Source organism: Ambystoma mexicanum, chromosome 14, assembly GCF_040938575.1.
Source record: "Ambystoma mexicanum isolate Mex_15411 chromosome 14, UKY_AmexF1_1, whole genome shotgun sequence".
In the NCBI taxonomy this organism is placed as follows: Eukaryota; Metazoa; Chordata; class Amphibia; order Caudata; family Ambystomatidae; genus Ambystoma; species Ambystoma mexicanum.
The window spans coordinates 211,260,746-211,273,242 of NC_090940.1; the positions used below are offsets into that span (position 1 = coordinate 211,260,746).

Here is a 12,497-nt window from a genome sequence, read left to right on the forward strand (position 1 = left end):
GGAGGAGAAGGCACTACGCATCAACTTACTAGAACTACAGGCTATGTTTTGGGCCCTCAAGTCTTTTCTTCCATCCCTCAAGGGCAAAGTGGTGAGGGTCTTCACAGACAAAACCACCACAATGTTTTAAATCCGGAAGCAGGGCGGCACCAGATCCCCAGCGCTCTCCAGAGAGGCGCATGAGTTGTGGCACTGGGCCGTCACCCAGGGGATGTTCCTCATTCCTTTCCACCTGGCAGGAATCAAAAACACTGTCGCTGACTCCCTCAGCAGGGAGCTGTGCTCTTGGCATGAGTGGGAGCTTTGGCAGGATCAAGTGGACAACGTCTTCCTCAAGTGGGGCAGTACCCAGATCGATCGGTTTGCCACAGTGGCGAACGCCCAAGTGCCGGAGGGTCGTCAGCAGGTTTCCCCAGCCGGGAGCATAGGGGACGCATTCTCCTTCCCTTGGGAAGGCCTGTTCCTGTACGTGTTCCCTCCGTTGCCACTGCTAGTACGAGTTATCAGTGAACTCAGCCGGTACAGGATGATCCTCGTTGCACTAGCGTGGCAGAAACAAATCTGGTACCAGGACCTTCTCTGCATGTCATCGTCCCCTCCAGTCAAGCTACCAGTGGTTGCGGATCTCGCCAGGGAAGAAGGTGCAATCTTGCACCATGACCCTGGATTGCTGAACCTGAAAGCCTGGTTCCTGCAGCATTAGAGTTCGGTGGATACGAGCTGCCTGTGGACTAGAGGGAGGTCCTCGCCAAGGCCAGAGCATCGTCGACACTGAAGTGCTACGGACAAAAATGGAAGCGTTTCGCGACTTGGTGCTGGTGGCAGAAGATTAACCCTCTGAGGCTTACGGCCCCTCATGTCCTTCTGTACTTGTCATTGGCTAGGTCGGGGCTGGTGCACGCCTCCATCAAGGTGCAGCTGGCAGCGATCTCCCTCTACACCAGGTCTCCGGGATGGTCTTCTCTTTGGTAGCACCGTCTAGTGAAAGAGTTCATCAAAGGACTGTTCCGTTCGTTTCCTGCCGGTGAAGGTGCCTGCCCCGGCGTGAGAACTCAGTGTGGTGCTGACTAGGCTTATGGGACCTCATTCAAGCCAATGCATCAGGCCCCTCTCAAGTTCTTGTCTTGAAAGACCGCTTTCCTCGTGGCCATTACCTATGCCAGGAGGGTGGGAGAGATCCAGGCCCTATCCTGCAACCAACCATACCTGACTTTCCATGAATCGAGGGTGGTGCTATGAACGCACCCCTCCTTCATGGCTAAGGTTCTGTCGGAATTTCATCTCAACGAGCCTTTGGTGTTACCTGTGTGTTTTTTCGGAAACCTTTGTCACTGGCTGAACGGGCCTTGCGCTCATTGGACTTTGCTTGTGCCTTGAAGTTCTATGTGACACGCACAAAAGGTTTTCAGAATACTTCACAACTGTGAACTTTGGTCCTGTGAACCATGGGAAGGCCTTGTCCAAGGCTTCCATTTCAATGTGGCTCTCCGGCTGCATCATGCATTGTCATCGGTTGGCAAACCGACCGCTGCCTGGCCATCCGAGAGCCCACTTCCACAGAGCGATCGCTACGAAGACAGCATTCCTGTCTGGTGTGCCATTGCTGGACATCTGCAATGCTGCGACGTGGAGGTCTACACACACCTTCACGAGATTCTACTGCGTCGACAGGGATTCCAGGGAGGAGTCCAGAGTCGGCCAAGCAGTGCTACGCAACCTGTTAGCTTGAGGTGAGTGTTAATTCCTTCTGTTGAGCCTTGCCACCTCCTGTGGTTGTGTGATGTTGTACTGCTATGTATTTGTTATTCATGACCATGTGAATCCATGCCAGACCCCATGCTGGAGAAGGAACAAGTTACTTATCTGTAACTATTGTTCTCCACCATGGGTCTGGCATGGATTCACATGTGACCCCTCTGCGGCTCTTCTTGGTCATGCTGCCACTTTACGTGCTTACCAAATCTGAAGTTGGCTGCCAGATTAGGGGCTAAGGGAGAGGGCTGCCATTGGATGGGGGCAGTATGGCCTAGAGGATAGTGATTGGTTTAAAGAAGAAATACAGTTTGTAAGTGAAAGTGAAACCGTTTTTTGTTTTACCGAGGATTCCCAGCCTGACTGGGACTATTCATGAGCATGTGAATCCATGCCAGACCCATGCTGTAGAAAAATAGTTACAGGTTATCACAGTTTTGTCTCCATCCGGGCAGCTTCCCCTGCCAGCATTGACCACAGACAATCCAACCCCGTCTTTAAAGGGAAAAGTTACATTCCTTCAATAGCGTCCAGATACTCTCGGCTGCACAAAAAACATCAAAGGATGTTATTTCAGTGCTTCTTGGGCTCCCACCAGTGTTTTTCCAACTCCTAATTATATAGAGAGGGAAATCTATTCCAAAATGGGGGACAGGCCAGTTCTAGTCACCCCCTTAAACCCAAAGGAGTGCCAGATACTTGCAGGAATAACCACCCTTCCCAAATCAGAAAAAAGGTGAGGACACTCACTCACCCAGCCAGCCCAGGAAGTTTCCAGTGAGCCAGATCACCCTAAACAGGACCTGGACTTTGAGTAGGAACGTAAAAAGGGCCAGGAAGGTCAGGAAAGAGATGATTGGGGGGTGGGGGGGGGGAGCAGAATGGTCCCAGGGAAGAGCAGGCCTAAACGAATACCAATCCGTGGCTGTCTCCGCTGAGGTGCCTCTAGCTGACCTTGCTGACAACACTTTGTACTAGATAGGGTTGAGGTAAAAGCTCTCACCAAGTCCGTCATCAAAGCAGGGTGCAGGAGCACTAACACCTGACAATGAGTTGAGATTTGCCAAAGGGGATGGAAGGGAACCCTCTGTGAATTTTAGGACTTGGTAAGGAACTTTTGGGACTATGAGGCCCGTTGCTCTACTTTCGAGGAGAACCATCCTGAACGTTTCGTTTTTGATGGCCGTCACCCAAACTCTGTTTTGTTTCTAAATAACCACCCTTTGCTTTGAACCTGTTTGGTTTCAGATGGCCCACTGTGTAGATAATCCCTGAAACGTTATCTGTGGTATTGGTGTACTTCTTGGCCCTAATTGTATGACGCACCACCCTTAAAAGACTTATGGTCTACTAGATGCCTACAATATTGTACACATTCCATGTCCATCTGAGCTCTGAAAAGAAGAGATCCCGGCAGCTGCACCAAATTCTTCCCTCTCAACCAGTGTTCACATAGACCCTTCATTTTTCCAGAATTCTCATCTTCTCATTTGCCATGTTAAAAACCGAACACCCAATTGAATATATCCTTCCACACTGTTCCAGCTTCAATACACACATTCGGTATTTACCATAGGATTCTCTTTGACCAATCACAACTGTCCATGCCCCAGACTTGCCTACAACTCTTAGCAGTCCATTTGAATGGTTTTTAGTAATCAAATCTTAGAGGAGAGGCGGGGAAAGATCCCAGCACATGTTAGTTTACTATTCCCATAGATTAGTAATGCAAGAGACCTATAGACTAACTGGATTTACCACTGGTATGTAACACTTTTTTGGGTGGGATGGACTACAACAGCCATTTGGGTATCCTACAATGTTTTAGGTTTGGGTGAATAGTGCATAGCAGAAGTATTGCTATAACGTCTGAGTTGGATACTTGACAGTATTATTTTTTGCACAATAAACTAACCGATGCCTAAGGGGGGTACAATGTATACGAAACTTGACATTAATTGACAGGAAAAAGAATTCTTCTTTTTTTCTAGGACTTCTCCTTTTCAGGGGAATTGTGCTGAAGCCCTGCACTGGAAGATATGTGTTTATGGTTCAGTATTTTGTTTGACTTAAACAGCTTTACATTTGGGACACGGACGGCCATGTATTCACTTTATAACCAGCCAGGTGATCAACCAGCAGGTCCTAGATTTGAATCTCAGCAAAGCCAAATCATTTGTTCATTGACCTCAGAAGGAAGGAAGGCTATCCTTAAATTAGATGAGGGTGAGACCTGTCCTTTACATCCTTACACCTTGGAAGACACTGCTACCCCAAGAGCTGGATGGACGCAAGTTATTCAAAACGTTACCAATCTGCCTATTCATACTAGTGTACTGCACTTGATGTAGATTGAGAGGAGACATTTAAAGCACATCATTACGCTTTATTGATGACAGTGTATCATTGGACTACAGTGATCATTATATGACAGCTGTTTAATAATACCCTGTCAATGAGGGGCTACTAGTATGATCTCTTACCCACCCCCTCACCAATCCTATTGAATGCTAATTTCCCTCTCTACCAAAGGTCACACGTCTATTTGTTAGTTTTGTTCATTTAAATTCTGAGCTTATTCTCGATTCCTCTAGCATGTTCTACATATGTGTACATGCATTTCTTGTGAAAAAGCTATGTGCACAGTTTGCCGCTTACACAACCCTACACGATCCAAACCTGGTGTTCTCTTTTAGGGATTTCCGAATTTGAGCTATAATTTGTCCTATTTAGGGTTCCATGTGTTAAAATCGCAGCAAAAATGGCTGTGGTTACAAAATATTGCGGCAAAAAGGCTGTGGTTTTGTTGCCGCAATCCATGTAATGGCTGCGGGGTACATCCCCGCAACCCCTGCTCCCCTTGAATGGTATAATGGGGGTACACCTTTACCGGGTCAAACCACGGCAATGCCGCACATTATTTTTACAGGCGACATTTTTGCCGCGATTTTATCACTGCATACTGTATTTAGGCTGACTCAAAGGTGAGTTTCTGAAAGTTATTATGCCCATCAATGCAATCTTATATTGGTTGTAGGGAGTGTAAACACTGTAAAGATGATTTAAACAGCAGACTACTTCTAAAGAGCATGTTGTGCCATACAATCAAGTTACTTTGTCTGCCGCTGTCGGCATTACTGCAGCTTTGGGTATTTCGAACTGGGATCTAAACTAGAACATTAAAATCACTGTCATATGCTTAGGATATTGTGAGACTAAAGCAAAGCCCTTGAAGTTGCTGGAGGAACTACCATGATCGAAGTAGTATTGTTTGCCCTTTTAAAATGTGAATGTGTTGCATAGCGCCCATTAACCCTTCTCAGAAATGGACCATGCGAGTTGCACTATTGTCTTCAAGTAAAAGGTGGTGTATTGGGTACCTCGCTTTGGGATTTGCTAATTTCCAAGTTGCAGCCAGCTGGCAGGTACCCCCGACTTATATGAAATTTTAGAAAGTGCCCCAGTACCTCAGACCACCCTTTAAGCTTTCAGTATTTTTTATAATTCTAATTCGTTTCTTATTAGAAATTCTTCACAGCACCCCAACATGTGCAGTTGTCTTTCCATCATGACCTTTCATTTCACTTTATGGGATTTTCTTTAGGGCGGTCACGAGCTACTTTTAAGGAAGATGGAACAGCGTATGCTGGATGTCGAGCAGAAGTTGAGAATTGTCAAGCTACTCCTCCAAGAGAAAGTGAACCAACTACACGAACAAGTAAGTCTTCGTTTCAGCACAACATATTATGACTGATAGAATGGTGACGTTGTGTGGGCATTTCTTAAAATACAAATTAAGCTCTTGGACGCGGATTCCAAAGATGAGCTGTGGAAGTAGATTCAATCATGAAAAATGCATTTACACGAAATCCTACTATATTTACCAGTGCAAAAATATGATCAGGAAATGTGGGTGGCCTTAAAGACACCCCCTGTCAGGAGCACGGTTGGAGTCTTTGCCACAGCTCCCACTTGCCATCCCATCTCTGGGATTGGATAACCTGGGAGGTGAGGTTCGGCTACGCTAGGTTAGACTACATGGAACGGTATCAGAATGTGTAGGCGTCAAGCGTCAAATACACGTGATGAATATCACAATCTGCATCATTTGAGCTCTGGTAAAGTAGTCCGTTGATGTGGCGCTGATGCAGTGTTTGTGGGCGTAGCAAGGAGCTACTTCTTTTAAGACATTCTAATTCATAAACCATGTTCTGAAGGCTCTAGCAGCATGACCTATTCATGCAATGGATGTTGGGAAATTGCTGCTTGGATTTGGTCCGGTTGCATTCATCCTACAAATAAGCCTCCATTTTAAAGCCATATGCGCAGTTGGCAAGGAGCTTGTAGAATTAGGTGTCAATAATCTATTACAGAAAATTTCAGACTGCGGTTTCCGGGAGTGCAGCACAATTGTGGTACCCGGCATGCAAATAAATGTGTGTTCTCCAGCATGGGGTCTGGCATGGATTCACATGCTCATGAATATTCCCCTTCGTCAGGCTGGGAATCCTCGGTAAAGAAAAAATCAGTATCCGTTTCGTTTCTGATCTGTCTTTCGTAATAGTAACCAATCACTGATCGCTGCGTCATACTGACCACAGCCAATGACTGCCCTCTACCTAAGCCCCGCCTCTGGCAGCCATCTTCAGATTTTTACCGCACGTTCAAGTGTTGGGATCCTCATGCTATTGCTCTCGAGCGTTAGTGCTATTTTTCACGTTTTTTCTCAGGAAAATTTCTCTTTTTTTCGGTCAAAAGAGCCTCAAGCTCCACCGTTTCTTCATCCGATCAACGGTGACCCGTGTCGGATTCGTCTACGCCCCTCAAGGGTGAAGATTTCGTCGAGCCACGCTTTTGGAGGACTCCAGAAGTTTCTCAGGCCCATCTCGGACATGGCCCAGGAGAAGGGAAGCTCGACGCCCGGAAAGCTGTTCAGGGTCTGCCCTGGATGCCAGCTTCAGAATGTCTTTAAGGAGGACGAACACTCCCTTTGCCTTTACTGCCTACATGAGGACAAGACGCACGTGGAGAAGGACTGTGCGTTTTGCGGCAATATGTCGGAGCGGACCGTGAAGGACCGCCACCAACGTCTCGCCAACTGGCTGGAAGGAAAGAGCCCAGTCAGGCGAGAAGAAGAAGAAGTCCGAGCAGTCTTCTAAGACCTTTGAGGGCGCCCCGGCGACGGGGGTCCAACAGAAGGCCAAGCACCGCGAGTCCGCTGGCACTGGGAGCGCCGAACGGTCGGGCTCTACGGGCGCCAGGCAGGGCGCATCCTCCCCGGCGCCATCAACCACGAGCCAACGCTCTGGCTCGGGTAAGAGGAAGGCCGAGCACCCGGCGAAACTCCTGGAGAGACCCCGGTCGTGCCCTAAGGCCCCATCGAAGGGGGAGTGAGGTGGTGACCCTCCCCCCAAGGAGAAGGCGGTGAGCGCACCTAAGGTGGTGAAAGCCTTGATCCATCCGGCCAAGGCCTCTATCGAGACAGTCGCGGCGGCCCTGGCTCAGCCTGTGGAGGCTACACCAGTGGTGGCGACCCCGGGGCCCAGAATCTCCCTGCCACCGCGGAGGGAGTCCTCTTTCATGCCCATCGACAGAACCCCCGTGAAACCTCCGACGGAGAAGAAAAAGGGGGGGCAGGAGGTCGTTGTTGACTCGGCCTCAACCTCTGAGGAGGAGCTGATCGAAGTCTTAGGCCACGGCTCTGGCGTGGAAGAAGGCCATCCTGTCGGGAGGGACCCCGACGTGGAAGACAACGAGGGCGTCGAGGATGCCGACGGGGCTCCTGATCGCCCGTCGGATCTCCCTCAACCAGTGCCGCAAGACAACTCGGCGGCCATTTTGTTGGCTATACAGTCCTTATGCTCGGAGATAAGGACGAGACTGCCGTTACCACCAACGGAGGAACCGCTCCCGACGGGGGACCCAGAGCCAGGCCCTTCTGGGAGCCCTCCCCCTAAGAGAAGAAGGATTCATCCTCCACCTCCTTTTCAGCCATTGCGCCGTGTTCAGCCCTCCTCCCCGTCCACGACACGTGGGGATGATACAGGGACTGACACGGGTACAGACAACGAGGTTTACGACGAGGATCTCCCGTCGTCACCTCCCACCCGGGCTTCCCCGCCCAACGAGATTGGATTGTTTCACTCCGTGATCGCCAGGGCATCCAAGCTTTTCCAGCTCTGCCCGGAAGAGAAGGAGGAAGGTTTCCTTTATCAACGGCGCGAGACCAAGAGGAAGACAGTCCTCACTGTACCTCTACTAGACGATATTTGGGATGAGGGCCTCGCCCTCCTCAAGAACCCATCCACGACGCCGGCTAGAAGGGATCGGTACGAGAAGAAGTACCGGGTCCCGGACGCGGCCCCCTTGTGCCATCGGGCACAGCCGACCCCGGACTCGGTCGTCTCCGCGGTGGCCAGGAAGAAAGCGGGGGGGGGCGCGGCCTCTATGTCAACCTCCCCGCTGGACGGCGAGGGAAAGAAATTAGACACGATGGGACGCAGAGTCATCTCGTCGGCAGCGACGACGATTAAGGCGGCCAACGCCTTGGCTATCGTAGCCCGCTACAACAGGGAGTTGTGGTACAAACTGGCCCCCTGCTGGACTTCCTACCAGACGACAAGAGGGCGGAAGCCCTAGAGATCTTGCAGGAAGGAGAGGTGGCGTCGGACCACGCCATTACGATTGTGACGGACATCGCTGACACTGGATTTCGCCAGTTGGGCAACGGCGTGTGCCTTAGGCGGCGTGGATGGCTCAAGGCTACTGACTTCCGTCAGGACGTGCAGACCAGAGTCTTGGACATGCCGTTCGACGGAAACAACCTGTTTGGGAAAACAGTGGACGATTCCCTTCAAGCCATCAAGGCAGACACGGAGACGGCCCGGGCTCTTGGGGTTCTCCAGCAACGGCGGACGCCCTTTCGGAGCGGCGGAGGCAAACAGGGTGCCTCCAAAGGTTCCAGCGGCGGATTTTCCACCTACCGTCAAGCGGCCCGTTCGTCGTCACAGGAAGCTTACAGGGGACGAGGCAAGTCAGGCGGACCCCGCCGCCATCGCCAAGGAGGACAAGGCGGCAAAGCCTCGTCGAAGCAGGACTGAGCCGGCCGTGGGGTCGGGCCCCCACCGAAGCACCCCGGTGGGAGGCCGGCTGGCGAGCTTCGTCAGCGTGTGGGAGTCCATCTCCACCGACCGTTGGGTGCTGGGCGCCCTAGCTCAGGGTCACGCGCTCGAGTTTCTAACGAGGTGCCCGCGCATCTCCCCTGTGGCCAGGAAAGAACATCACGCCCCTCAACTTCTCTTGGAGGTAAAGGCGATGCTCAAGAAGGGCGCCATCGAGCTCGTCCCAAAGAGGCTTCGGGGCTCCGGAGTTTACTCAAGATACTTCCTCGTGAAGAAGAAGACGGGAGGATGGCGTCCCATCCTGGACCTACGATGACTGAACAAATTCATCAAGGCACAGAAGTTCCGGATGGTCACCCTCCAACACGTCCTGGGTCAACTGGAGGAGGGCAATGTCCTGTCGTCGTTGGATTTGGAGGATGCCTACTTCCATATTCCCATCCTAAAGGGACACCGAAAGTTTCTCAGGTTCGTGGTCCAAGGACGTCACTACCAGTTCAGAGCCCTTCCCTTCGGATTGAGGTCGGCACCCAGGGTGTTCACCAAGTGCCTCGCACCGGTGGCGGCGCAGCTGCGCCGAGAGGGGATCCACGTCTACCCCTACTTGGACGACTGGCTCATCCGGGCAAAGACGAATGAGCTCGCCGTGGAGCACACGGCAAGGACCGTCCAACTACTCACGGACCTGGGATTCTCCAAAAACTACGCCAAGTCCCACCTGGTGCCCGCACAAGACGCACTGTTTCTGGGAGCGAAGCTCGACAGTGTTGCTTCTGGCCTCTCCGTCGGAGGAAAGGACGAGGGCCATCCTGGGCAAGGTGCAGCGGATGCTGGTTGCGGACGCGGCCAGGGTGAGGTCCATCAAGTCCCTCCTTGGAATGATGTCTTCTTGCATTTATCTCATCCGCTTGTGCAGGCTCCGGATGCGCCCGTTGCAGGAGTTCCTGGATGCGCGCTGGATCCAGACGATGGGCAGCTTTGAGAAGAGGATCACACTCGACGAGAGTTTCCGACGAGCGATCCGGTGGTGGGGCACCCGCTCGCATCTGATGGCGGGCATGGACTTCCAGACCCCCGGCCACCAGGAGACAGTGACCACGGATGCCTCCCTGGAAGGGTGGGGAGCGCACACCGAAAATCTGCACGCGAGAGACCTTTGGCTTCTGACGGAGAAGTCCCTCCATATCAACGTCCTGGAGCTCCGTGCAGTGTTTTGGGCACTCGGGTCCTTTCTTCCGTCCCTCAAGGGCAAGGTGGTGAGGATCTTCACCGACAACACCACCATCATGTTCTACATCAGGAAGCAAGGTGGTACCAGATCCCCAGCCCTGTCCAAGGAGGCGCAGGATCTGTGGCATTGGGCCGTCGCCCAAGGGATGTTTCTGGTGCCGTTTCATCTGGCAGGGATAAAAAACACCATCGCCGACTCGCTCAGCAGAGAGCTGCGCTCGTGCCACGAGTGGGAACTATGACAGGATCTAGTGGACCGCCTCTTCCGACGGTGGGGCACTCCCCAGATCGATCTGTTCGCGACGGCGACGAACTCCAAGTGCCGGAGGTTCGCCAGCAGGTTTCCCCAGCCGAGGAGCATGGGCGATGCTTTCTTGTTCCCCTGGGAGGGCCTGTTTCTATACGCGTTCCCTCCATTGCCATTGCTGATCCGGCTCATCAACCAGCTCAAGAGGTCACGGTGCAGGATGATCCTCGTCGCACCCGCGTGGCCGAGGCAGATATGGTTCCCGGACCTTCTGGACTTGTCAGCGTCCCCGTCAATCAGGCTGCCAGTGGACGCGGATCTTCTATCCAGGGAAGGAGGCGCCATCCTCCATCACAACCCGAAGTCGCTGAACTTGCAGGCCTGGCTCCTGCAGCGTTAGAGTTTGGAGGATACGACATACCGGCCGACTGCAGAGAGGTTCTTGCAAAGGCCAGGGCGTCCTCAACTCTTAAATGGTATGGACACAAATGGAAGAGGTTCTCTGTCTGGTGCCACACACAGAAGATTAACCCTCTACGGATTACGGCTCCCCAGGTACTGCCGTACCTTCTGACGCTGGCCAAGGCTGGACTGGCGCACGCGTCCATCAAGATTCATCTTGCTGCGATCTCCCGATACTCCAGAACCACGGGGCGGACGTCTTTGTGGTCTCATCGTCTGGTGAAAGAATTCATGAAGGGACTGTTCAGATCGTTCCCGCCGGTGAAGGCTCCGGCCCCGGCGTGGGAGCTCAACGTGGTGCTGACCAAGCTCATGGGACCTCCGTTCGAGCCTCTGCATTCGGCTCCGTTGAAGTTCTTGTCCTGGAAAACAGCGTTTCTTGTGGCCATCACCTCTGCTTGAAGAGTGGGAGAGATCCAGGCCCTTTCCTGCAAGCCCCCGTACTTGACTTTTCACGACACGAGGGTAGTGCTCAGGACGCACCCCTCCTTCATGCCCAAGGTGCCGTCGGACTTCCACCTCAACGAGCCCTTGGTGTTGCCTGTTTTCTTCCCGTCGCCTTCGTCGCCGGCCGAAAGGACTTTGCACTCGCTGGATGTGGCTAGAGCGCTGAAGTTTTACGTGGACCACACGAAGTGTTTTCGGAAGACGTCACAACTTTTTGTGAACTTTGGACCTGTCAATCAGGGGAAGGCTCTCTCAAAGGCCTCCATTTCCAGATGGCTCTCCGGCTGTATCATGTACTGTCATCGGTTGGCAAACTGACCGCTGCCTGGCCGTCCGAGAGCCCATTCCACCAGAGCGATCGCAGCTACCACGGCGTTCCTATCTGGTGTGCCCTTGCTGGACATCTGCAGGGCTGCTACGTGGAGGTCGACGCACACCTTCACGAAATTCTACTGCGTCGATCGGGATTCCAGGGAGGAGTCCAGGGTCGGCCAAGCAGTGCTGCGCAATCTGTTCGCCTAAGGTGAGCCTGGTGAGGAGGTAAGAATTGCTTAATGTTGAGTTTGATGTAATGCTTAATGTTGAGCCTTTGCCACCTCCCGTGGTTGTGCATGTGTGTACTGCTATGTATTCTTTATTCATGAGCATGTGAATCCATGCCAGACCCCATGCTGGAGAAGGAACAAGTTACTTACCTGTAACTGTTGTTCTCCATCATGGGTCTGGCATGGATTCACATGCGAACCCTCCCGCCTACCCCTCTGCGGCTCTTCACTTGGTCATACTGCCACTTCACGTGCTACCAAATCTGAAGATGGCTGCCAGAGGCGGGGCTTAGGTAGAGGGCAGTCATTGGCCGTGGTCAGTATGACGCAGAGATCAATGATTGGTTACTACTACGAAAGACAGATCAGAAACGAAACTGATACTGATTTTTTCTTTACCGAGGATTCCCAGCCTGAAGACGGGGAATATTCATAAGCATGTGAATCCATGCCAGAACCATGCTGAAGAACAGTTACAGGTAAGTAACTTGTTCCTTCAATCTGATTTATTTTCTAAAACCGGGAACTATGGGATGGTTTTTACTCTGAGCTGGGGGTTTTTTGACAAACCTCTCCCCTTCAACGGTGTGCTTTAGGATGGTTTCACTTTTCCATCTAGTGAGGAGGAGGGAGGCGAAAGTAGAACTAGCCAACAAGGGTTCCTGCAAGCTTTATCTGGCTCACCTAGTGATA

At 52.1% G+C, this 12,497-nt stretch overlaps 1 protein-coding gene across 3 annotated transcripts in view; it reads left to right on the plus strand.

The window, feature by feature from the left end:
• NIN (ninein) overlaps positions 1 to 12,497 on the plus strand; it is a 429,800-nt gene that overhangs the window by 401,195 nt on the left and 16,108 nt on the right. For all 3 annotated transcript variants that reach the window (XM_069638956.1, XM_069638957.1, XM_069638961.1), the window contains one exon: positions 5,357 to 5,470. In XM_069638956.1, the coding sequence (XP_069495057.1) occupies positions 5,357 to 5,470 (114 nt within the window). The remainder of the gene's footprint in view (positions 1 to 5,356; positions 5,471 to 12,497) is intronic.